Below are 27,898 nucleotides of genomic sequence, written 5' to 3'. Positions count from 1 at the left end.
TTATTATGAATTATATGCATTGCTACTCTTCATTTTAATCTACAAAACCAATTCAGAGTCAGTGAGTTGATATGAGATAAATGGAGCAATGGCGAAATGAAAATTGTACGAGAACTGGAATTCCACCAAAGGCTACATGTTTCCTCAGAGGTCGAACCTTTGTTTCTTTAATGAAAAGCTATCAGCTGACACGTGTGCACACAACTATCAGCTGCTTGATGGCACATGCCGGAAAGTTGGGGTTACCCAGGACGAGGAAGCGACGAGGAGATAGCCACCGCTCGTAGTTGCACGCGTCTTCGTTATTTACCACTAAATCCGGCTCTCATGCACTATGTGATACCCCTCACTGGCTTCAAAGGATGCCGCTATCATGAGCTTCCATTATGCAAACATTATTGTACGAATTCCTCTATTCGCCAGAAATAAACATGTTGTGCAGGAAGTGATTTCGAAAGACATTTTATACAAGTTTAGGCTTTCACAGTGATTTTGAATTTTACAACGTGCGTTTCGGTTTAGTATTATATCTAACGCATTGGAACTATTAGTCATTTGGTATACGAGTGCTCCTTCCTGAGAAGGACTCCAGCAGTGTGTTTCTAGGGCGACCAAATGCTTTACTTACTTACAAATGGCTTTTAAGGAACCCGGAGGTTCATTGCCGCCCTCATATAAGCCCACCATCGGTCCCTATCCTGTGCAAGATTAATCCGGTCTGTATCATCATATCCCACTTTCTTCAAATCCATTTTAATATTATCCTCCCATCTACGTCTCGGCCTCCCCAAAGGTCTTTTTCCCCTCAAGTCTCCCAACTAGCACTCTATATGCATTTCTGGATTCGCCCATACGTGCTACATGCCCTGCCCATCTCATACGTCTGGATTTAATGTTCCTAATTATGTCAGGTGAAGAATACAATGCGTGCAGTTCTGCGTTATGTAACTTTCTCCATTCTGCTGTAACTTCATCCCTCTTAGCCCCAAATATTTTCGTAAGAACCTTATTCTCAAACACCCTTAATCTCTGTTCCTGTCTCAAAGTGAGAGTCCAAGTTTCACAACCATACAGAACAACCGGTAATATAACTGTTTTATAAATTCTAACTTTCAGGTTTTTTGATAGCAGACTAGATGACAAAAGTTTCTCAACCGAATAATAAACAGGCATTTCCTATATTTATTCTGCGTTTAATTTCCTCCCGAGTGCAATTTATATTTGTTACTGCTGCTCCAAGATATTTGAATTTTTCCACCTCTTCGAAGGATAAATCTCCAATTTCTATGTTTTCATTTCGTACAATGTTCTGAACACGAGACATAATAATATATTTTGTCTTTTCGGGATTTACTTCCAAACCTATCGCTTTACTTGCTTCAGGTAAAATTTCCGTGTTTTCTCTAATCGTTTGTGGATTTTCTCCTAACATATTCACGTCATCCGCATAGACAAGAAGCTGATGTAACCCGTTCAATTCCAAACCCTGTGTGTTATCCTGAACTTTCCTAATGACATATTCTAGAGAGAAGTTAAAAAGTAAATGTGATAGTGCATCTCCTTGCTTTGGTGACCAAATGCCAGCATGAAAAACGGTGGGTTAGTTCCAGAAACGTCCGTCGGCACAGATATGAGATAAGTATTACAGGTTCCATCGTCTGGGTATTCTGTACCAAACCCAATAAAGTAAAGTAGTTGATTCCTCTAGTCTAGTACTGTATTATCCTGATACAATCTAGGTCTAAATAGTTTAGAAAGCACATGGTAAAAAAGTAAAGCCTTTATTCTAATAATCCGGCCTTTCTACGTGCATCTCTTTTCCTTGCAGATATGTTTTCTTTTGTAAGCAACTCATCGAATTCATGAAACGCTGTTAACAAAGCGGTGCACCAGAATGTGGTTCTCATTATCGTCGATCCTCGAGTGCAAAGTTCTAACAGCAGGATAACGGAACCTGTTCGATAACGGCGCCACGTTGGCAGCCGTGACTCAGGATTACTTCTGATTGTGGTGTGCAGGCAAACGTGACCCGGCCTACAGCTAACGTATGTTAGACACGAGCATTGTTCGAGTGGAATATTTATAAATATATTTTATCTTCTTTGACCAGTTCTTCAAAATATTCATGTTCTTCTTCTGTCACCGTAATCAAACTGCAACTTTATCAAATTTAACATATTGCTGTAAAAATTAATTGACAATATAGTCTTTTGGTACCTGTTCCTACTAAACGCATTTTCAACTTCATGGAAAATTTTCTTTTCTCAATCGTAGGCCTGCTATCAGGGACTGGAATGCTTTACCTGCAGACTTTACTAAAGGCTTTACCAATAACCAAAAATGTATTTAAAAATAGGCTTAAGGACTTTACTAATAGACGGTAGTAGGCTATATTATACACTATTTAAAGGGTGTAATTGATGTTTGTTATTTGAAGTATTGTATCAGTGAAGAAGTGTGTTGTCAGTGAAGTGTGAAGTATGTTTTGTCAGTGAAGTATGTTGTGTAAGTAAAGAGTGTTTGTGTCAGTGAAGTTTGATAGTTTATAGTGGTAGTGCAAAGTATTTGAACAGTGAAATGTTTTTGAACTGTTAGTGAAATCAGGATAGTATCAGTGAAATGTGTCATAGTTCCAGTGCAGTGAGTGAGTTGACAGCGAAATGAGTGTAGTGCTGATAGGTACTTGTGCATGTATGAATATATCATACTCGTGGTTTTAGTTCGAACTGACGGTTAAGATACAAATTAGATTTACTTTAAATGTTATTTTAAGTGATCGTGCTTCATTTAATTTAGGATATTATTATTATTATTATTATTATTAATTATTAATTATTATTTATTGTATTTTTTATTAATTCTGTTCATTATTAATTGTCATTATTGAGTGTAATTACTTACCATTGCCACCGGGTATTTTCCCATTTGCAATGTGAATAAATATATACATAGTATAGAATATGTAACAACATTTGTACGTCTTTAAGAAATGACAGGAAATTCATTGGATCCTGCATGAAAGTAATCGCATAAAACGTTTCATGTTCTTGGTTGGGTGTTATTGAGTTAGTGATATTTAGGTTTTTTAATGTAGCCTAAATTATGTATTGTATTACTGATTATTTTTCATTTCTTTACTTATGGAATGTATACCATATAGTTGTACATATATTTACAATGGAAGTACTGTTTTTCATCTGAATTGGTTTGTTGGAGAACCGTTAATAATAATTAAATCCGTGGCCGATATCCCACGAAGGGCCATGACCGACCGAACGATGATTTTACCAAACGGAGGTTTCGTGTGGATAGCACGACGATCCCGTCAGCCGTTATAGCTGGTTTCCGTAACCGGATTTCGCTACCTCTCGTAGCTTCCCAAATTCATCGTGATGCTGGTGTGCACCGGCTCATACATTACCTGAAATTGCATGATAAAATTCCTTCCCCAAATGGATTCGAACCAGCGCGCATTCCGCAACGCGAGTCCTAGGCATGATGCCTTAAACTACGATGCTACGGTGCGGGACAGTATGGGTCTGTATAGGACAAATAGTAAGTATAATTCATGTAAGGCAGTAAGTCTATCTCTAGCAAACACCATATAACTGCAGGGGTCTGATCCGTTGCTAAGCAAAAGGCGTCAGATGTAGAAACTTCCGTAACGTTTTATCCATTTGACCCTCGAATATAAACATTTCACTTTAAAAAAACGCAAGTAAAATTTATATAATGCACGCAATGACATTCTCCACTTTTAAAAATTGAAGATCCGAAATCAAATCAGGTAAGACATACAATAAAATTTAAAAAATTATAAACAAAAGTCACTAAATAAGATTTGGACACCGAATTCTACACTTGAAGTAGAAACGGACTGAAATGGAACTAGTCCATGAGACAGCTTGGCTTGGCTTTGCTTTGTTTGGTTTGGCTTTTCAAGTACCGGAGCCGGAGGGATCGTTGTAAGTGTACAGACAGACAAGCGATGATTAACCAAGTCTTCCTAATCAATCCGCCAACACTGCAACTCTTCACCTCCCCCCTCATTTCATCTATCATCTGCAATAGTTCAAAATAGGGTGAGGTAAAGTCTTGGGCGTAATACGTGTTTTTGATGCTGATACGGAAAGGGCTGGGATTTATCAGGCTACTCTTTCAGAGTGCAACCTGGCTATCAGTGTTGGGGCAGGATGGCACACCTGTTAGCGTCGGATTCACGAATTCCACACGGTCCACCTGTTGCACTTTGACAATCATCATTTATATAGAGACAGACTGTCTCTGAAGCGCCGTCCACACTCTTCAACTAGGCAACCCAAATCACGCAATCAGGGATGGATAAGCATTTGGTTTAACGACATTTTAATGCTTAAAAGAGAATAAACCTTAATTTAATATAACTTTCATCGCCCCTGATACTCCTTCAAAATGCATCCAACATGACACGTGAGCCATGCGGATATAATAACTATAGGTCTCGCAAGCAGGGATTACCGACGATAGGACTGCGAACGAAACAATTCGATAAAGGAAGAGCGGGGGACAGGAAAGGTCAGGAGATAACTTTAATGATATTCAAGAGTACAGTCGGAAGAAAAACGACATCGATAGAATCAGTCTTGCATTGTGATAGCTACATTACGGTTTTAGTTTCAGTTTCATTGCATGTGAATACGTGTCTTGTTCCAAGTGCGTTTATTTTATTATGTAGTGATGGAGCGTTCCCCTCTCAGAGTATAATTATTTTATTCGTAAACATAATGTTGCGCGTTTAATTCGCTTCGAATTTTTATCTTGCTACGCTCTTCATTTCCTGTCCCGATCTGTTCATCTTCTTGGAAGAGGCAGTACTTCCATCATCCCGTACCTCTCGTCCCCTCGGCGTGCCTACATACAAATGTCAAAACAGATAGTAACGCCACCACTGTTTTTCGGTAATCGTTCCTTGCGCGAGCTATACTTCTGCATGTTGATGGAAGTTCTGTTAGCGCTGGAGCATCAATGACGTCATCTCTGAAATTCGAAACACCGTGATGCCATCTGATTGCTCATCGCTGAGATTCGGAATACGCTGTAAGTGTAAGAACGGGTTCAGCCCTCGAAAATCGAAACCTAGCCGGATGGCATTTGTGAATCCGATAGTGAAAAGCGGGCCATCCTGCCTTAGCTCTGACAGCCAGGTTCCATCTCCAAGCCAAGACCAAAGTCCCAAGGGTCGAAGACCCCATCCTTGAAATTGTATCAGCATCAGAGACCCTTATTACCTCAAAACTTCACCCAGACTTTTTTTTTTTTCATCCAGACCGTATTGTAAATGGTAAATGGTAGATGAAATTAAGGGAAAGTGGAGAGTGTTGATGAAATTACAGAGGAAAACAGAAGTACTCCTAGAAAACCCGTCTGCAACATATGCTTTGTGGCAGGCCATTCACGACCATCACGACCAGGCCGGGAATGGAACCCGGGCCGCTAACGCTGAGGACAGATGCGGTTTGAGACAGAGTATTATTATTATTATTATTATTATTATTATTATTATGACGACATAAGTTAATCCTGCAATAGTTATTAAATGATTTATTGGACAGCGTCACATTCAGAATTGGTCAGGTGTAACCACGATTTTACTGATGACCTTAAGTCTTATTTTGAATGACGTCCGACCAAATTGCTCATATTAAATGAAAGTAGCTAGCAAGGTCACTTCACGTGAGGTTATCTTAACCTGTCAATCAACCGCACATATGTATCACTCATTCTTATGTGGTTCAGTTACGAGTATGAATTCGATATCATCTGCGTCATTTCTATGATTTTTAACTTACACTCATATTAATCTTCAGTATCTGATCAGATGTGAGTTGCCACGTTGCGCTAAACTTCAAGTGTGTTGAAGGATCGATGGAGCGGAGAAAAATTCTCTCCGACACCGGGATTCGAACCCGGGTTTTCAGCTTTACGTGCTGACGCTCTATCCACTAAACCACACCGGATTCCAATTCTGATGCCGGATTGAATCCTCTCAGTTTAAGCTCCACCTCTTAGTTTCTCTTTAGTGCCAACCCTCATGTGACACAGTGCATGGTGAGTGCGGCGGTAGGAGCAGTAGCAGTGGTGATGCTGGTCGTCCCGGTGGTAGTGGTAATGATGGCAATAATAGTAGTATTGATGCTGGTGCTGGTGGTCGCGGTGGTAGTGATGGTAGTAGTAGTAGTAGTAGTAGTAGTAGTAGTAGTAGTAGTAGTAGTAGTAGTAGTAGTAGTAGTAGTAGTAGTAGTAGTAACAGAGTAATTCCACGTCAATTCGGACAGTTTAATGATGAAGTACGGGTAGAAAGGAGAACATTCTCTTGTTACCAAAGGGAAACAGAGAGGTAGAAATTAAACTGAGAGGGATTCAATCCGGCATCGGAACTGGAATCCGGTGTGGCTTAGTGGATAAAGCGTCAGTACGTAGAGCTGAAAACCCGGGTTCGAGTCCCAGTGCCGAAGATAATTTTTCTCCGTTCTACCCATAGGCCTACTTCACAATATGGTAACGCAGAATTCATGCATGGAAATATATGTACTGAGGTACATCATAGTAATATGACAGTTTAATGACCTTCATGTCACCAATTTTTATTACACTTTTTTAGGCATTCTATGGAATTCATTCAGTGTTGACGTTGAACGTGGACGAGAAATTAACGACGAATTTTTTTCAAGTCTCTATAAAGGATAGTTATTTTACGTGCCCTACATCTACAGCACGGATCTTCTAGCTTACTGCCTTCCTGAAAGGAAGCCATGTTTAAGATTTTATTACTCATTAAAATCCATCGTCGCTCTCAGCCGGGTTTAAACCCGTAAACCTCGGATCCAACGACTAACATCGTAACCGTAGGTCCACCGAGGACGACACTACTATCAGTGGCGTGTAGAGAATTTTATTATTGGAGAAACTGCTTTCAGCAAATTGCACGCCACTGACTGTAGTGATGGGCAGGGGGTAGACAGGTTAAGAGGATGCCGGCGTGAGGTTAGTGCGTGCGAGTACACGTGTGTCCACAAGGAAAAAAGAAAACATTGTTTCACGCTCGGTGATCTTCCCCTGTTTCGATAACTTGGAAAAAGTTGCAGTATGTTTGCTGCATGCAGTGTGCGAACAGCGATAACGCCCAGGGCAGTGTTTCCCCACACACCTCCACAGGTGCACGTAGCCTGCAGCCCGCGAGGTTAGAGCATCACAATTTTAGGCCGCCGCACAAACCGAAAATGATCCAGACGTACACTGAATTAGTTTCTCACCAAGGAGAACGGTTCTAGGTGTAGTCAGTCAGCTGGCGGCTTCTCATCAAAGAGATCAGGTTCGATTCCCGGCAAATTCTCTATATTTTATGTTGGGAAAACTTGCGGTTGTGAAATTCTCTGAATACTTCAGTATCTCGTGCAGTCAGTATTCCTTCATTGTTCCATTATCGCCATCGTCTTTGAATATATTTGGTCTTATATTTCTTTACATATTGCATATAGACTGATATAATAATAATAATAATAATAATAATAATAATAATAATAATAATAATAATAATTACTTACTTACAAATGCCTTTAAGGAACCCGAAGGTTCATTGCCGCCCTCACATAAGCCCGCCAGCGGTCCCTATCCTGTGCAAGATTAATCCAGTCTCTATCATCATACCCCACCTCCCTCAAATTCATTTTAATATTATCCTCCCATCTACGTCTCGGCCTCCCTAAAGGTCTTTTTCCCTCCGGTCTCCCAACTAACACTCTATATGCATTTCTGGATTCGCCCATACGTGCTACATGCCCTGCCCATCTCAAACGTCTGGATTTAATGTTCCTAATTATGTCAGGTGAAGAATACAATGCGTGCAGTTCTGTGTTGTATTATTATTATTATTATTATTATTATTATTATTATTATTATTATTATTACAAATGGCTTTCAAAGAATCCGGAGGTTCATTGCCGCCTTCACATAAGCACGCCATCGGTCCCTATTCTGAGCAAGATTAATCTAGTCCCTACCATCATATCCCACCTCCCACAAATCTATTTTTATATTATCCTCCCATCTACGTCTCAGCCTCTCCAAAGGTTTTTTTCCCTGCGCCTCCCAACTAATACTCTATAGGCATTTCTGGATTCGCCCATACGTGCTACATGCCCTGCTCATCTGAAACGTCTGGATTTAATGTTCCTAATTATGTCAGGTGAAGAATACAATGCGTGCAGTTCTGTGTTGTGTAACTTTTTCCATTCTCCTGTAACTTCACCCATCTTTGCCCCAATATTTTCCTAAGCATCTTATTCTCGAACACACTTAGCCTCTGGTCCTCTCATAACCATACAGAACAACCGGTAATATAACTGTTTTAGAAATTCTAACTTTCAGCTTTTTTTTGAGAGGAGACTGGATGACAAAAACTTCTCAACCGAATAGTAACAGGCATTTTCATATTTATTCTGCGTTTAATTTTCTTCCGAGTAATAATAATAATAATAATAATAATAATAATAATAATAATAATAATAATAATAATAATAATAATAATAATAATCGTAATGTATTATTATTGTTATTATTATTATTACATTAACGATAACAATGTCTTGCTTATTTACCACATCTCATGTTTATGTTGGGAGCTGTTTTCCAAATGGTTCAATAATTTGTAAGAGTATGTTTTCCTCCTGGACCTCTCGCACATTATGTTGGTAATTAGTAGATTAGTATGATCTAATATTAAAATGTATTTTGTCTGATAACGAGAAATTCATTGTTTTGACTAAACAAACAGTTTACGATTCACGAGACCTAACCTAAAAAATTATGTTGTTTGATGACGTAAAATGATTAGTACGAATTCTGAAAACAGAATACCACTTTTAAATGTATACCCTAGTTAAAAACTTTAAGTGCGTATTTTAAATTCAAATACATACTCCTAAGTCGCTACCATGCTATTTCCGCTCTTGGACATTGTAATAAAAATCTATTAGTCGCATGCATGTTTCATACCAAATAGGTCTGTAAATTATATCTTATTTAATTATACTTATCTGAATATAATGTTAATTGAAATCACAACCCAACACAACTGAATTTATATTGATATTAATATTAATAACCGTTATTAGTAATTAATTATTAATTACGTTCAAATTTCACAAGATTAGTTATACTTCCTTTTCATCATTTGTTATTGTATTTCATTAGATCATTACTTTAATTCCAGTTACAGTATACGTTTCACGCAATCATTGGGATTTTCTTAAATCTCCTGTCAATTTGTTTCTATTGTGAAACTTATGCCTTTATCGCTGGATAATCTACTGATCATTACAGAAATATAGATTTCGTCTACCAGACTTTTAAAAGAGTAAGAAATCAATGAAAGTAGGCATTTCCTCTCTGTATAAATATGTGTTTGACCAAGACGTTACTTAAAAAAGGTCTAACTTTCGCATGTATTAAGTTCCATAATATTACATGCCTGTAAATCCGGCCTTTATTCATTAGCATTAGAGATGCATTTGTATATTGGCACTGTAGTAACAGAGATGCGGGATTCGTTTCTCCAAGCTGTATTCTGCGGTTCAGTGGATTCTTTGCTGAGATGGTTGCTAAGGTCACATCACTTTCAAATGGGAAGACAGTGTTTTTCACCCTCCATCCGCTATTAACTGCTTGTTTCAGCGAAGATAGTGACTAAGGGCCTAGTTTTATGACCATTTGGCGCCGAACTATGTTTAGCGGTGAGGCAACCGTCCTTCACTTGTCACAACTGTGTAGTATCATTACATACCGTTGAAATTCACGGGATAATTATTGTACTTTCAGGTGAGCCCAGTGCGGTGAGGCAAATGGTGAAGCAGCCGCGGGTGGTGGTGTTGAAAAATGAACGCAAGAAGGAAGTATGTGAACGACATATTGGTCAACTCCTGGTCCGCGGTGAGCAGGTGGCCCTTATCTCAGTAGAAGGCTTAATCGACAAGGAAAAAGAAACTTGAAGACAACAGGGCAGAGTTGTGAAAAAAAAAATCCTGTATGCCTGCTGTACAGCGTAAGAATTACAGAAATCATTCTTTACTGACGAAGAAATTGTCTATCTTCGCTATTTGGTAAGATGCAGCCGGTCGTTACATGGCAACGTGGGATGAAGGAAAGTTGACGTAAATTATTACTTTGTATTATCATTCTAACAATAACTGTGCACGAAAATATCATAATAAACTGTTGTGCGAGCTGGAATTAAGGGCGAACTACCGATCTATTTCCTTCAGTAGTCTAAGCTATAACGGACTGCTTTAAATTATGTTCAGTATCCTGGCAACGATGTATAGACTTAACGTTGTAGTATTAAGACAAACGAAACCCAACTCTTGGTCCTAGCAACGATAGGCACACCTTCATGCAAGCTTATTTATATGCTGATGCAGTTTTACAACAATTAGTGATACTAGCTGTCAAAGAAGATCAGTTTTTATCTTCCTGCAACTTTTAAGCTTTATGCAATTTTGAGTTTGATTCGATTAATCTATTTCCTTAAAGGAACAGGAAATAAAAATGTCAATGTCGGCACTTATAATACTACACAAATACATGCTTAGAGAACGGTATTATTTCCCAGCCTGAGCAAACTGTTGACAGGTTAAATATTGTTATTGCTCGACTAAGGCCAGTGCAGTCCTGCATCCTGGAGCGCCACTTGCACTGCTCCTGCGTTCGTAATATGTCATCGCGATAGTTGACATTACGCCCGCGGCTCCACTCGCCTTGGGCGAGTAAATATGTACTTTATACTTTATGTACTATTAGTAAACAAAAGTGGTGATTTAATTTTTGTAAAAAAATTCCAAAGTCGATTGAGAAAGACTTTTTCAGTGATTCAGATTGTTTTTCTTTGTTTTTTTTTTATTTTCTGGTAGCAAATTTAAGGAATAAAAATACATGTTTTCCGATAAGTTTGTTCTATTGTTAAACAGCAGATTTTCTTAGTGTTGAGTCTTATATGGAAGTAACTAGATTGTGACAAACAAAATCTTGAACTGTCAATCTTCCTTATCAACTATTTATCCTGATGAAACAAGTATTGTTTTAAATACATTCGGCGAAATAACCAATCGCGAGGACAAACATGGTCCTAGTTTATCAATATCCCAAAAGTATGAAACACAAAAAATGTGCACCGCGGCTGAAACCTTTCGCAGTGTCAGAATTCCCTGATTATACACAAAATATCTTAAAATATTTCGTAGCCTATGGATTTCAATAACGTTTCACACTAAATTTGTACTGTAACAGTCTTTTGTTATTTATTTTGTTTCTGCTCATATATTGTTATGGATGTTAAGAGTCTGACGTTCAAAAAGTGTTTGTAAAGATATACATATGTCGGGTGAAGGATATGCGTTGTCTTTGATCTTTCACTTGTTGCTGATTTCAGTGTAAGTGGACTAATGGTTTTGTGATATTTTTGTAGTTTACATTTATATCGCTATACATGATGCGGAGAAGCATTTATTCCTGTACGAACTTTATTGAAATGGTTTTGATTAAAAATTATATTTTTCATTATACTCAAGATAAATAAAGCATAATTGATTCATTTTGTATTCTTTGTCTAATTCTATTTTCCTGCATGAAGTCCTGCATAATCTTTAAACTTACGAGCCATTAAAGCCTTGGTTTTTCTGAACCACCGCATGCGAGGTGCAAGGCTCGCCTCGCACAAATCCGGACTGCATGAGAGATAGTGAGTGGTTTCTATAGCTGCGAGTGTCTCACTATCTCCCGTGTAGTCCGATTTGTTCGAGGCCGCCTCGCACCTCGCATGCGTCGGTTCAGAAAAACCAAGGCTTAAGTACTATGTTTGCTAAAATAATATTTTGACTATCTCAAGAGTTATTTGAAATTCAAAATGAGTAAAAAAAAAAAATCGGATTATCGATGATAAAGATGGTTCACAATGAAATCAATCCATAACTAAAGATTAAACTTTATTAGATACCAGTATGTGTAATGTGGCTTATGTCTTCTAGTGAATGTCTGAAATGACTTAAAACTGGTAAGGCACAGAGGAGACAAGGAGTAGGGAATTAAAAGAATAACAGAAACATAAAATGAAGAAAGAAACACGAAAAAAAAAGACAGATGATGTTGGGCGTAAGGAAGGAAGAGAAGAGTAAAAAACCATAAGAAATTGTGAGAAACATTAATGTACTTGAGTGGTAATTTAACGACGCCATATCAACTACTAGGTTATTTAGCGTCGATAGACTTAGTGATAGCGAGATGGTACTTGGCGACATGAGGCCAAAAATTCGCCGTGATTATCCGACATTCGTCTTACAGTTGGGGGAAAACTCGGAAAAAAACCCATCCAGGTAATCAACCTAAGCGGGAATCGAATAAGCAGACAATCGCGTGAGCTAAGCCGGTGACGCAAACATGTATAAAGAACAAATAGATAAAGGAAGAAATCTGGAAGACGGTTAAAGAACGCAATAAACCGAGAAAGAAGGAAGTTAGAATTGTTAGAGAAAACAAAAATAATCGTCACATACGCCAATAGTTTATTATTATTATTATTATTATTATTATTATTATTATTATTATTATTATTATTATTATTATTATTATACAGAGCGCTCTGAGAGTCACTTGGCACTTGCAGTTTTGAAGTGCATTTCGGAATTATGCTAGCAACAAACGAAATAGCCTGAATTTAAGTAACTCGAATATTCGTTATCGTGTATATCAGTGTTCTGGTCTCCGATCATGTGCAGTGTCTTACATCTGAGACTTGAGAATATTCCATCGTCTCATTCGTTTTTGTGGAACTACATACTATACGACTATCAAATAAAATGCATTGCCGTGCTTAAAGAAGTACACACTGCATTTCATTACTCTAATTCGAGAGACGCAATCATTGATATTTCCTTAAATTCCCTGTCAATTTTTTATTTATCCCCTCCTTCATGCTTCTCTAATGTTTTGCTGCATCCAACATATAATTTGTTCGCAATATTCGGAACCCGAATCACGTAAATTGAAGTGGGTAATCTTTTTTTTACTTGGTTATTTAACGACGCTGCATAAACTACGAGGTTATTTAGCGTCGGTGGGATTGTTGATAGCGAGATGGTATTTGGCGAAATGAGGCCGAGGATTTGCCATTGATTACCTGAAATTTGCGTTACGGAAAGGGAAAACCTCGGAAAAAAACCCAACCAGGTAATCACCCCAAGCGGGAATCGAACACGCGCCCGAACGCAACTCCGGATCGGCAGGCAAGCGCCTTAGCCGACAGAGCTACGCCGGTGGCTTAAGAAGTGGGTAATCTTAGATACATACATACATAATTTGTCTCCTTTTCTTATTTTATTATGCACCGTTTCTTTTCAATCATACATAATTTTCTTCATTATTATTCCTTGTTGCTCATTTTCCTTCCATTCACCTGTTTCTTAATTATCTCTTTCATATTTTACTTACTTCATTTCTATTTTTGCATCATTCTCCCTTTCAATTTATTTTCTATTATTTCGTACCTTCGTTGTTTGCCTTCTCTTTTTCCTCTACAATGATATTATGTATACACTTTTTCCTCTCATTATTTTCTACTTTCATTTTCTCTCTTCCTTTGCCTTTACTCGTTCTTTCCTCCCTTTTTCCAAATTCTGTCTTCTTTCACTCTTATGCTATTTTTTCCTTTCCCGTCTCTTTTTATTCTTTCCTACTCTTATTTCTGTTTTCTCTTTTCTTATCTCATTACTTTTCAATACTTTTCTGTCTCGCAGTATTTTTCTTACTTTCACATCTTTCCTCCCCTTTCTCTTTATTCTTTGGCTCCTCTTCTCTTTTGCCTCCCGCTCTTTCTCCTTTTTCTCTGTCCCTTCTCAGCCTCGTCGCAGTGTTGTAACGCGCTCTCCTTCACTGCTCGGTTCCCTTGAGTCTCTGGTTTTTGCTCGTAAATGTCTACTGCAAGGCTACAGTTGCTTTTTCTGGGATGTGCTTCCACACGACCTGCATCTGTGCATAGTGGCGCCACATGCTCGATTAAAATTGTTATAATTTTTATACCAATATTAAATGACCTTCCTATTTAAAAAACCAGCCTCTTGCCGTGCTTCCCACATGGTCCCTTGACCACTGCCTTTGAGCGTTTACTGCTGCAATACATACCCCTATGAAGAGAGAAATGTAGCAGCTCTGTGTTTTTAACATGAAACATTTATGCTGGAATAGGCTATCAAATTGATAAAATGTTACGAAAACTTCAACGTCTGACGTCAGTTTCTTAGCAACAGCAATGAGTTATATCACAGTATTCTAACTCACTTTCTTACCAACGGATCAACTTGAAAAATGTATGCTGGAATGTCAAATGAATAAAATGTTACGAAAATTTCAACATCTGAAGTCACTTGGTTAGCAACGACAATGACTAGGGCTCGGATTTTGATGACCTATAGATAATGAAAAAATATCCTAAAAACAATGCATTTATGACCTAAAAATCTTTTAAAAATGACTTAAAAATTGATCTTACATAACTGCCTTAGTAGGAATATTAATATTTAGATTAGTAATTAAATTAAATTCTAGTACCAACATTCAAGTTTATTTAATTTTACATAATTTTTTTAAGTGGTACATTTTAATTAATTATTTTACCTGATGTAGTTCCATGTAGTCCACCACAAGGCCACTCTTATCCGGAACTAACAGGTATAGAGGAGTCTGTATTGAAGGGGTAGTTGGACTGATCCATTACATGGGGTATACTACGTTAAAATGACAATATTTGTGTAGAAAAACGATTAAAATAATATACAAAATAATGGGTATTAATTGAAAAAATATGTAGAGAAAATATGAAAGGAAATAAATAATATTTAACATTAATAATGGGGATCTATGGCCAAAATTAAATTAAAATACCCCAAAAAGACCGGATAAAAAAAATAAGTTGTAAGAGGTAAAAACATGAAAAAAAAAATGCCCCAACAAATATGTTTTAAAACACTCAGTTTATCACATAACATAAGCAGCAATGTTTCTGGCTTACTAGAAAAAAAAGATGCAATTTCATCAAAATCCTAGCCCTAACAATAACTTCCGTCACACTATTCTGACATCAGTTGCTTTGCACTGGATCAGACTTACACTGATACGGTATTTGCTAGAGGGAGATAGTTACTATCTTGCATAAATTATATTTTATTGTTTATCTTATAATTAATGATGAAACCTCTCCTTCCATAGACACGAGATTGCCTACGCTTCACCCGTATAGTGTGGATGTCTCCGAACTCTGCAAAGCGGTCAGATGTAAACAAGAGCAGGTTTCAGACATACAGACAAAGTATACTTCGGTGGAACATAAACGTTGCTCACTACCTGTTCGAAACATTTGGAGTGAAAAATAACCAATGTAAAGTTGTTACTCTTGGTAGTCCTCTATGAAGTGTACAATTCAACTAAAGCCTACATATACTCGTATTAGAATGAATTAATATAGCACTACAGGTTAGAAATCGACTCGCTCACTTACTACCGTACTGGACACGTAGCACCACAGTTCAGCACTGTTGCTGTAACCAGACGGTACAGAAAACAATAATTCTAATTATAATCTTTCTCTCTGACGTCACGTACAATACTCGAGTCAAATTTACGCTGGTATCGTGTTCACGAAGGAATTGTTTCATCTCTACTTATAAGCCATATTAAGGGCTTCCCAACAACCCAGTTCAGATGAAGCATAGTAATTCCATTATAAATATTTGTACAGATGCTGTATATGGTACAGTATATATTCAATATAAAAATAAAGAAAAATAATACAACACAACAATTGTATTAATTTTATTTCACTCTCAATCATATTCACATCCCTAAATAAGAACCAATAATTCCTTAAATAATCTAAATATCACAATAACACCCAGCGGAGAGCATGTTTGGCTCAATTGAAGGATCGTATGAATCATCTCTCACATTTTGAGAAAAATAATAAGCACTTGATTATGGTGAAAATGAAGTGGATGCAGTACTAGTTATGTTGACATTGTGCTAGTAGCACTGGTGGTGAGTGGCTGGCGATTTGTTGGTAACAGTGATGATTGTCGGACTGGTACAGGATGTAGTGATTGTTTCGGTGTTGGGCGATTAACTCACTGAGCTACAGTTGAGCCGACTTCCTACTTAAAAGGTAGACGCTGTACATGGCTGGTAATAGGTCTAGACGTGTGGGTCACGTGCAGTCGGCTACACGTGCGTGGTGAACTGATAATTCTGAGCATGCAGTTGGCAATACCAAGAAAGTCATGAGGGCAGTCCCACGCTTTGCCTGATATCCGTCTGCACCCGACCGAGACGTCTTTGAAATTCGATTTCATCACAAGCCATCGCAAAGCGATTTATTTAAATAGTCTGCTCTTTTATGTTATTATCATTATTATTATTATTATTATTATTATTATTATTATTATTATTATTATTATTATTATTATTATTATTCACATGCTCAATGGTGAGTGCATTCATTCTCATCAATTTGCTCTCCTCTGGGAGCAATGCGCCGAAACTTAATAACTTTGCCGTCATAGATGTCCATAGTGTACCATAGGAAGAGAATAGTAGTATTAGTAGTAGTATTTATTTATTTAATCTGGTAGAGATAAGGCCGTCAGGCCTTCTCTGTCCCTCTACCAGGAGATTCCAACTATAATATGAAGAATAAAATTACAATTAGTATTAAATTTACAATTACAATTACATATAAAATTACAATTAGTATTAAATTTACAATTACAATAAAAATCAAAGTACAAAAAGATTACCTCACTAATTAAAGCTAGATAAAATTTATCATAGAAAAACAAAGAACATTTTATATTTACTGAATTACATATTAAAACTAGACTAACAAAATTGTATAGTGATGAAATTACTGGATATTGAAATATTTTGTGATAGATTAAGGAAACTATTTACAAGAAATAAATTACTGACCAAGTGCCTAGTAAGTTTGCGTTTGAATTCAATTTTATTTCGACAGTCCCTGATGCTAGAAGGTAACGAATTTCAGAGTCTTGGCAGGGCTATTAAGCGTATTCCGAATCTCACCGGTCCGGTGGCATCAACGACGTCACGTTGCAGCGAAATAAGGAACAATACTGCTGGAAGGATCGATGGCTGTCATGGCGACTGTACAAGTTGTTGTCTGTGCTACGCTAGCAAAATTTTGCGAAATTTTCGTACTCCCATCTCGTTCAAAGAAAAGATAGCATAAACAATTTATTTCTTGAACCGGTAATAATAACGGGTCCGTTGACATGTTCGCTCATAAGCCATTAACATATTGTTTTTACGTTGTGCTCATCACAAACAATACAGCAGAACTAAAGCAGAACACACCGCCATGACACAACAGTGCACGATGTTATAAGTCTGCTAATTCCCGCCCTATACAAGAACCAATCAGATTCACTGATGGCGGCTGATGGAGACTGCCACCACCTCTGCAAGTTGATGGCACCGGTGCGACACCGGTGGAGCATCAATGACGTCATCGGTGGAATTCGGAACACCGTGATGCCATCGGATTGCTCACCGGTGAGATTCGGAATACGCTCATTGTGAAAGAGGATGAGTATGAGGAGGTGCGATGGGATGGTATTGTTAGGCCTAGTATTGTTTCACGACGAGAGCGTGTATTCAGATTATCGTGGGAAGAAAGGTAAGTGAAGCGAGACGCAGGTGCGAAGGAATAGAAGAGTTCAAGATTTCGAAGAGAAAGAGAAGTGAATGTAAATTTATGATTAATGGAGAAAGAGAACTCCGGCAAGGAAAAAGAAGTAGGCCTACCTAACGAAAATTTGTCCTTCATACTATTATTGTCCAATACGAATTGCATTCATAGTTCACCAATATTTCAAACCTGTTCACACCGATATTTCACCTGCTCAGCAGGGTGGAAAACTTACGCTGTTATCCGTTCGGCTAGTATCCCGCCACACAATTTAGTATACTATCGACATTCGTTTGCTTCGTTACGAGAATCTCAGAAAGAGAGAAATATTTTCTAAATCATCAGCTCTCCAGTGATGATGACCACAAGGATCCTGAATACAGAACAGTTATGTTTTTTAAATCACAAATTAATTTTAAAAACTAAAATTAGAATTTGGAATTCAGTTGATGCCAAATAGTCGTAATGAAAAAAAAAAATCTATCTTGAAAAAAAAAAAAATGTAAATTATAGTGGATAACATGTAAGGAGTCCCTAAGAATTTTAATACGGTGTTTTGTATTTCAAAGACTTTGAATTTTAATTTCAATAATAATAATAATAATAATAATAATAATAATAATAATAATAATAATATGACCGGTTGTTCTGTGTGGTTGTCGAACTTGTACTCTCACTTTGAGAGAGGAACAGAGGTTAATGGTGTTTGAGAACAAAGTGCTTAGGAAAATATTTGGGGCTAAGAGGGATGAAGTTACAGGAGAATGGAGAAAGTTACACAACGCAGAACTGCACGCATTATATTCTTTACCTGACATAATTGGGAACATTAAATCCAGACGTTTGAGAAGGGCATGGTATGTAACACATATGGGCGAATCCAGAAATGCATATAGAGTGTTAGTTGGGAGGCCGGAGGGAAAAAGACCTTTGGGGAGGCTGAGACGTAGATGAGAAGATAATATTAAAATGGATTTGAGGGAGGTGGGATATGATGATAGAGAGTAGATTAATCTTGCTCAGGATAGGGACCAATGGCGGGCTTATGTGAGGGCGGCAATGAACCTCCGGGTTCCTTACAAGCCGTAAGTAATATTTGGTAGATCGACCCACTATATTTTATGTAGAAGAAAGAAAAGTCCACTTTGAAATGAGTGAAGCAGTTGAATGACAAAATCCGCAACATTTTATAGATCTAAATGTAGTCCATAGATGGAATTACATACAGCTTCCTTTAATTTCTTAACGTTAATTAATTTTTAGATCGCCTCATAAGCAATGTCAATTTTTTTTAAATTTGATGTTTTCTAAGATTTTAATGATTTTCTTTAGTTGAGAAATGCAATTTACAGAACGGTATGGTTATTAGTGCGTACTGTGAGCATGTGATAGTCGTCAATTACTGTTAATACAAATAATATAAAATAGAGGTGATGAAGTTTGAGATTAGAGTCCTTCTAAAGCACTACTGGAAACAAGATTATAAAGCTACTCTGGGGCAAGAAGAATATGCGAAGTCGAGGGTGAAGGTGTTGTCAGTGAGCGTGTAGCACAATAATGGTTCTAGCATTTCAATTGGAGAAGGAGACATTAAAAATTTACAACCTATAGTATGGAATAATGTGAATACTCGCTGAGTTCTGGAAAATAAGTCCGCAAAAAAGTACTTGTAAGCTGTCAGAAGAACTTGGTGCATCAAAAGATGCGATATATCGCCACATTACGGCGCTTAGCACATCAAGCAGATCTGAACAGGCTCAACGCAGAGTGAACTTATCGATAATCCCATGGATAAATAATAATAATAATAATAATAATAATAATAATAATAATAATAATTATTATTATTATTATTATTATTATTATTGTTATACATTTATATATCTGCAGTAGCTGTGTGGTCTAGATCAGCGTTTCTCAAACTTTTTTGAAGTGGGGACCACTTTTTTAAGTCAGAACAGTTCCGCGGACCACCTTACTCTTGTTCCCTTCGGAAGCAAATTTATCATTTTTGTAGCATATTTTTAATACCAGTATACTTATATTTTAAAATAGAATTAATTAATTATAATACTTTTGTAATCATATTTTTGTAGTCAATTACAAGTAACTTATAACAAATTCTGTTGCTTGTTAGCAGTTAGTTGTTTGAAATCCTTCTTATATGGTACACGCTAGTAGTTGTCCATGTCTCTGTTAAATAGTGCCCATTATAAATAATGGAAACCTGACTTTGATCCGGATCTTTGAGAAGAAACATGATACGCTTCATTTAGGCAGTGTTATTAGTTCAGAAGCTGTGTGTGAAGAAATACATTAATTATAGTGCCATTAAAGAAATATCTAGTCCTACTAGTAGCTATACAAAGAAAAAATACTTTCGTAAATATGACAAGAGTTATTTGGAACGTGGATGTACTTGATGTGGCAATGGTGCGTTGTTTGTTATGAAGGGCTTTCAAACGAGTGTATGAAACCCGCGAAATTGAAACGGCACTTAGAGACGAAACACGCAAGTGTAAAAAGTAAACCTGTCGCATTTAAAAATAGGCGGAGTCTAACATTTTTTATATCGTCATCTGGAAAAACAAATAAAAAAAATTAATGCAGACACATGCCCAATTTTCAACAAGTAAAGATGCAATTTAGCACGTTCGGAAAAACTATTAAGAGTCATCAATACATGAAAAGGTTCGGTACTTTGGTCTTCTGTTATGAATTAGGGGTTACAGGCGCGGCACCAGATATGCAGGGAAAAGGTGGCGAGAAACACCACGTTCATAGTGCTTTAAATCCCTCTTTTGTTGTTGAGAGTAGAGTGGGAAGTGGGTAGATGGGTAGGGTAAGAAATTTCATAAAATATTAGTAATGAGAGAAAAAGTGAAAGGCGATTGCCATGTGTAATATCCAAACTCTGAGATTTTCAGCTATAGTGTGATACGCAATTCGTTTGAATTTTATTTTTTCTTCTGTCTTTTTTTGAAGGACCACAAGGACAGAACTCGAGGACCACAGGTGGTCCGCGGACCATAGCTTGAGAAACGCTGGTCTAGACTATCAGCCAGTCAAGCATTCTATCCGGGTTCTCGCCCCGATCTGGTCTGAAATTGTTCACAGGAGAATCCACAGTAACGTTTGTAGCTACAAAGTCGCAATTGCGGTTTTTCTCGGGGTTGTCCCCTTTCCCCAAGTTAGACATCAACATCGTCCCGTCCGATCTCCATTCCATCATCATTCAATAGCACTGCCCGATCATTGGCTGGCGACGCGTAGAGGAGGCTGGCCTAGTATAAGCAGGGTTCTCTTCCCGAAACCTGGATATTTGTAGTGCAGTCAGCCGTTGTACCGGGTTAGGAATGTGCCTAACTGGGGGTTATCGGTAGGTACCGGATTTATAGGTTTTTAATCTATTGTTTCCTTACTTCTGAACTCATAATTTCTTAGATAATTTTCCGAATCATGGCCATACTCATAAGCAGGGCCGGGTATTTATGGAGATCGCGAAAATCCCGACATAATAGATATACTAGATTTTTGCTAATTTTTACAAATTAAGTGATTCTGTTAATAATATGCGGATAAAACAATCGCGACAAATCGTGAAATAGAGTTCTAATAGCAAAATATGAACACCTTCTCGAATTATTACTGTTGCGTCGTTTTATAGCGAATTTTATATTCTTTTTTTTTTTTTTCGGAGTTTTCTTTAACTTTAATTTGTAATATATCCAAGTAGCCTACATTACATGAAATTCCAGGTGTTCTGATTACGTTAGTGAACTCAAACGATGGAGAATTCAACATTTCACTAATAATTTGAAAGTGTTAATTTGAGGGCTGCAAGTTTTTTTTTCTAATGAATGTGTGTTAAATACAGTCTCAATCCAACAAATATTGTCTATTGGCCATACTGCACTATTACCAGGATCCAATGAATCTTTAATGATAATTATTTAGAAATTAATAATCATACTGAGTTAATGCTCCAATTCCAAAATAATTTTCCGAAATTTCCATTAATCTCCGCCAAAAGTACCTAAAAAAACTAAATTGAACCTTAATAACTAAAAAACCTAAGCCATAATTAATATATATTTTTCTATATTTACTGTATTTTATATTTATTTAGAAATTTCTTTCCTATCATTTTTATTCTCTTCTGCACTGGAGAAAACGACCCAATCTGTGGTCTTTACCCCTTCAGTTTTTTGTTTTGAATAAAATGTTAACAGGAAATTCCGTCTTTCTTTGTATAGCGGGCCGTCCTTCAGACACTTCACCTTCTCAAGGGCACCGATTGGGACTGTAGGTATTTTGGAATTTCCACTGATTACAGATATGATATGCTAGTACGAGGGTATGAAATGACTGAAGAACTTCCTCTTGAGGTGAATGAACAGCGAAAAAGTTTTATTATTGAAATTCGTGAAGTTTTCTGGCATGTTCCCAGATAGAAGACTGTGATCTTGCATGTTCGGGTACAAGCTGTGAACTTTTCTGAGGTCTGTGTGCAGTCTGTCTTATTCTGGTGCTTCTGATGTTAACATTGAATTTTTATATTTTGTGTTTTGTTAAACTATGCCAAAACAAGTGAAATCACATTTATTACGACAATGGATTGGAAATGAATGCAACTTTACCACCGAGGAAAAAAAGTTATGTTATATTTTAAAACTGACTGTAAACTTACTTTTTAACAATCAGGAAATTTGTGCGACTCCTTTCATAGTTTAGGCAAAAAACTTTAAAAAACCTATTTCACCTATACCAATAATAATTTAAAATGGACTTCTTAAAAACCTAAAAATCCGGTTCCTTGTTATCACAATAGAGCAAGAATGGTCGCAGTGCTGGACTATAACGACCCCTTCCCAATAACAAGATATTATTATACTTTTATTAATAATATTATTTATTTAGATTTATTTATTTTTATGTATTATTTCTCCATTTCATTGCTACAATTTCGTTAGGCCTACATAATTTTACTTCTAGTTATTCACTAATGTTATTAAGAAATTAGGCTAGTCCTCCATTGTGATTCAAGTGATTGTTCAGCGAAAAACGAAATAAAAGTTTGTTCAGGGAACATCAGGGAAGAAAGTCACAGGAAGTGACTGGTCTTACGGGCAACAATTGATATCCTCCTCTGAAATTCATTGCCAACGAAAGTATTAACGGAAACTTGATTTGTAAGACTGGCGTCAAATGTTTCGGACAGGACTGTATTATGGCCTGGTACAGTCTGATCAGGTGAACCAGAAACTTGTGAATGTTTGTTTGGTTTTGATTCATCATCCACACTTGAGTGCGGACGAAACAAGCGAAAGGTCCAATTCTTGAATATGAAGCTTATATCTCATTTAACTTTCCTTTCAGGTATAAAATCGATGGGGGGTACGAATACAGTGGAGCAGTGGTGGTATAGCTTCGACGTTATGAAGCACTAACGCTATGAGAATGTCGGGATGAATAGAAATATTTGAGGAAAACCTACTCGAACATTCTATTTATGGACATAATACGCGACAGAATCTGCACCTTTTGTAAGAAACCGTCACCTGGCCGATTTATGTCTCGGACACAATAATAATAATAATAATAATAATAATAATAATAATAATAATAATAATAATAAAATTATTAGGATTTTTCATATGCTTGACGGTGTTCATCCTTTGGTCATTTTTTGGTATTTTCTATACTGAACTAGACGGGCATGCTGAAAAATTCCACGGAGCCAGTACGATGCACCTCTAAGTAAATTTGCAATGGTATCCATGTCTGACATGGGATTCAAGCTTGCGACCTTGTATGTAACATCACAGTCTCGCCGTTGTCTACTTACATAGCGGTTGGAATAACAAGTATAGTCCGGGTCAGCTTACTTAATAGCGTAACGGAAAAACCTAACCATTTTCCCCCTATTACTACATATGCTAGTGGATTATACTCATTTTCTAGCTCTCTGGTTGAATTTTCTCCTACTTACTTCGTTTCATACTGACAAATACTACAACTGGCAGTTATTTTCTGTTATGTTGGCATCAATAACTTCGGTTTGCAGTAAAGTAAACTTATGAAAATGCAAGTACCTAGGCTTGTGAGTCAATAATTAATTAGTAATACCGGTATTAATATTAATATCAATATCAATACACAATTCAGTTCTGTTTCGTTGTGATTCCAATTCAGGTAAGTGTAATTAAATAAGAAATAACTTATAGACCTACTTCGTATGAAACATGCATGTAAATATATTGACATTTTAGTGAAATTCTTTCGTGTTTAGATTTTTATTAAAATGTCCAAGAGAGGAAATAGCATGGTAGCGACTTCTCCAAGAAAGAAAGTGCTTGGAAGTATTTTAAGTAAGATAGGTCTATACATTTTAAAGTGGTGTTCTGTTTTCGGAATTCGTACTAATCATTTCACCTGATCAAACTACATTTTTAGGTTAGGTCTCGTGAATCGTAAACTGTTTAGTTAAAGCAATGAATTTCATGTTGCCATACAAAATACATTTTAATATTAGATCATACTAATTTTAATTACCAACATAATATGCGAGAATTCCAGAAGGAAAATATACTATTTCATAAATGATTGAATCATGTAGAAAACACTTCGCAACATAAAGATGAGATGTGGTAAATAAGTAAGACATGCAGTTATTGTTAATTACTGTATTATTATTATTATTATTATTATTATTATTATTATTATTATCATCATCATCATCATTACTATTATTATTTCAGTACGTAGCATTATGATTTTTCCCTTTTTAGTGTTAACTGGTATTAGTTGGCAGCACTGAAGAGACGGTCAAATTAGACTTTTAGGGTGGTATTCATAGACATTTCGCTAGCCCGCGCTACGAGCGTGCTAAACTAGCCCCGGCTATCGACTGGTTACTTGTACAAGATTCATATCGCATCATATCGCTAACACTGGTTTATAAATACTAAAAACGTTAATTCGCTGATCATCCACCGGAAGCCCGCGCTAAGAATGTCTATGAATATGGCCCGTAGAAACTACACTTAGTGATCCTTACTATAATGTAATACTACAACATCGCGTTATTATCTGAGTGAGAAAAACTCACAGCAATCTGGTAGTTGCAGTTTTTGTTGTGCACACTCTTACGTCGAAGACACATTCAAATCGGTGCTAAGTCCGTGATGAAATATCCGATCACAAAAGAACGGCATTGCTAGCCAGATTCATCCCGTCCAATAACTGCACAATTTGTCTGTAATACATTAAGAGTAGGCCTATAATTATTATCTAGATTACAAAGTGTAGAAAGCTATGGGGAATTCATTCCAAAGCATTATTTCTTCAAGAAACCTACTCCATGATATTCATACATTACACGGGACAACAGACAGGGCCGTTCATGAAAGGGAACTAACACCACTCGAGTGAGGGGGCCCCGGTCAGATTTTTAATGATTTTTTAGGGCGAGGAAGACACAAAACATTTACAAAACTTCTTTTTACGTGAAATAAGAATTCTGTTAAATCACATATTACTGAGACAGCAATTATATTTATTTTAAAGTTTTAAGAAGTGGACTATTGTTGATGGGACATCATAGTAAAATTTGCTAACTTACTGTCTTAGTATCGTTCTTAAATTATACGACGGTTGGGGCATAAGTCATGGCAATAATGTCTTTGAAAGTCAATCGATGGTATCACAATATGCCGCATGTTGTGGTCGTATGGCATCCACAGTATGTGGTCACATCACTACATGGCAGTGTGACGTATAGTTATTACTAGAGCCCGGATGTTTAGGCATTTATAACATTAAAATAGGGAGGCAAAAAAGGCAATAAAACTAAAAAAAAAGCACAATAATCTTTGAAAAAGGCATTATGGATTTTAAAAATGTATAATATATTTTAGCAATAAATTTAAATTACGGTATATCAACATAACTCACATATTTACTTCGTAGGTGACACATGTTGATTTACAAAAGACTTTTTTCGTAATTAACTGTCTTTTCACAAACCTTACTGTATATAACAAAACTGTTTCATCAGCTTAAAACACATGGGCACCAAATTCACTAACGTAAACATGAAGTTTACTTTTCAATGGCTTACTGAATTTAGGCATTCTAGCTAACCTATTTTATACCTTCTGTCACCCGACAATAACTGACTGTTCACTCAAATTTCTTTTTCCTACAATAATAAACACATGTAGCACAAAATTGTAACAGATTTCAAAATATGAAAGCAAACAATTGGAAATGCTACGTGACAACTTCTATGAGAACGAGCTTAATATTTAAAATTATAAAGCTGATTGTTGGTATCGTGACGACATGACAATATTATATTTGTATAGTAACTGTTGATTGTCAATTATTATTCATATTACACCAATAGTAATAAAGCACAATTATTAGCAGATTAAACACTGAAATAAATTAATTTTATTTACTGTTGTTAGTAAAGTTACTCATTGTTTCAATATTTAAATTTCATACACATTACATTACAATTAATTAGAAAATTGCAAATAAACAAGAAATATTGCTTTAAAATGACAAAAAAGGCATTTATTAGTAAGAAACACCTTAAAAAGGCAAAATAAAAATTGACCCTATCACTTTGATTTACTCCAAATCACATTTATATCTATGCAAATAATGATTTGCTTCCACCCAGTAAAAAAGGCATTTTGTCAGACATCCGGGCTCTAGTTATCACAAACAGACCAATGCGAATTCAGTCGTGAGTCGACTGTCATGTCATTCAGTCATAGTACGCGTATGTGATCGCATCACTATGGAGATGGCAGTATAATATATGTTTATCGCAAACAGAGCAATACTACTCGTAATGCTGTTGTGAGTCGATTGCCGTGCAGAATGGCTCTGATACAATAGGTTTTCAGGGTGAGTATGTGTGCTGTAATGCTATTCCAATTACGTGTAAACAAGAATAGCATGATGTTGTGTCATTTATCAATGTTTGATCGTTACTCTACCCTATCCTACCTACTGCCTTTCAAGTAGCACATGGACATACCCTGCCCTTTCAATTAGCATGATAGGCCTACTGTATCGTTTATGGATGTTTGAGCTCTATCTTACCTTACCCTACTAATACATATACCCTGCCCTTTCATTTGCATACTTCAAAATTTCGAACCGTGCCCACACTTTCAAAAAAATAGTTGCCATGACTTACTGCCAAACCCTCGCAGAGTTTCAACATTCATTAAAATATTGGAAAGGAAGAAAGGCCCTGACAAATGTTTGTGGAGAGAACCCACAATGCCTGAAATAGATAATGTCTTATTCTTACAGTTGGTGCCAAAGGCAACAGAGAAAAATGAAAAAAACCTCATTAAAACTAGGCTATGATCTTTACTAAGTTAAACTGATACTTTTGTGTACTCGTATACCCGCCACTGACATGAGGATTCAAATTTCCACTAGAACTCAACATTACTCGAATTGATGACGTCAGCTATATAAACGTGGTAGTGCGCAGGCTTCAGCAATCGTCAATATCACATGGCTTTCCGGAAACCCGAGTTCGGACACCCGACAGGCCTTTTACCTCAAATGTCCTACTTTCGCGGAATTCTTCAAGGCAACGTTGTTATATAGTGCAGTAAAACTCAACTTGAGACGCTGATATTGTTACAAAGACATATAATATATTGTACATAATTTACTATGCTCCGTGTCGCATTACTCAAACAAGGATCGCTATTTTTATAGATTTTCCTTCCACATGTGTATGGATCTTAGACTTTATTTCTGTCAAGTAACTGGTGTTCTATGATGTCTATACTAGGCTATATTACACCTATGTCGTGGCTTACCTAAATTCATGTTCAAGCCCACACTATGTGGCCAGTTGGACACAATACACTAATATAGCATACTCATTGGTTTTAAATTTGCGGCAATACAGTATGGAATTTTAAAGATTATGAACATAACGTCCTTCCTACTATTTCCCTATTTCGCTATCATTCGTATCATATGGTCAGAAAAAATGAAAAACATACTATGAGTTGAACAGCCATTATATTGTTGAAAGAAATAACCATGGATGTGCCAGGCATTTTATGTCAACGC

General features: G+C 36.6%; 2 protein-coding genes across 5 annotated transcripts in view; one reads left to right on the top strand and one right to left on the bottom strand.

Moving 5' to 3' along the window:
• Positions 1 to 15,867, top strand: part of Lsm11 (U6 snRNA-associated Sm-like protein LSm11) — a 90,913-nt gene extending 75,046 nt beyond the window's left edge. Inside the window, exon 5 of one of the 2 annotated variants that reach the window (XM_069821503.1) lies at positions 15,289 to 15,867. In XM_069821503.1, coding sequence (XP_069677604.1) covers positions 15,289 to 15,452 — 164 coding nt within the window. In that variant the 3' untranslated portion in view covers positions 15,453 to 15,867. Of the gene's footprint in view, positions 1 to 9,855; positions 11,631 to 15,288 lie in introns of those variants that run through there. The other variant, XM_069821502.1, reaches the window with a different exon arrangement.
• The window catches only part of Eip74EF (Ecdysone-induced protein E74), a 1,140,187-nt gene that overhangs the window by 625,865 nt on the left and 486,424 nt on the right, over positions 1 to 27,898 (bottom strand). The gene's annotated exons all lie outside the window — the stretch shown is intronic.

The sequence above is a fragment of the Periplaneta americana genome, chromosome 3, assembly GCF_040183065.1.
Source record: "Periplaneta americana isolate PAMFEO1 chromosome 3, P.americana_PAMFEO1_priV1, whole genome shotgun sequence".
In the NCBI taxonomy this organism is placed as follows: Eukaryota; Metazoa; Arthropoda; class Insecta; order Blattodea; family Blattidae; genus Periplaneta; species Periplaneta americana.
Note: the sequence above shows the minus strand (reverse complement) of the source record. Positions and strands in the feature narration are given on the sequence as shown.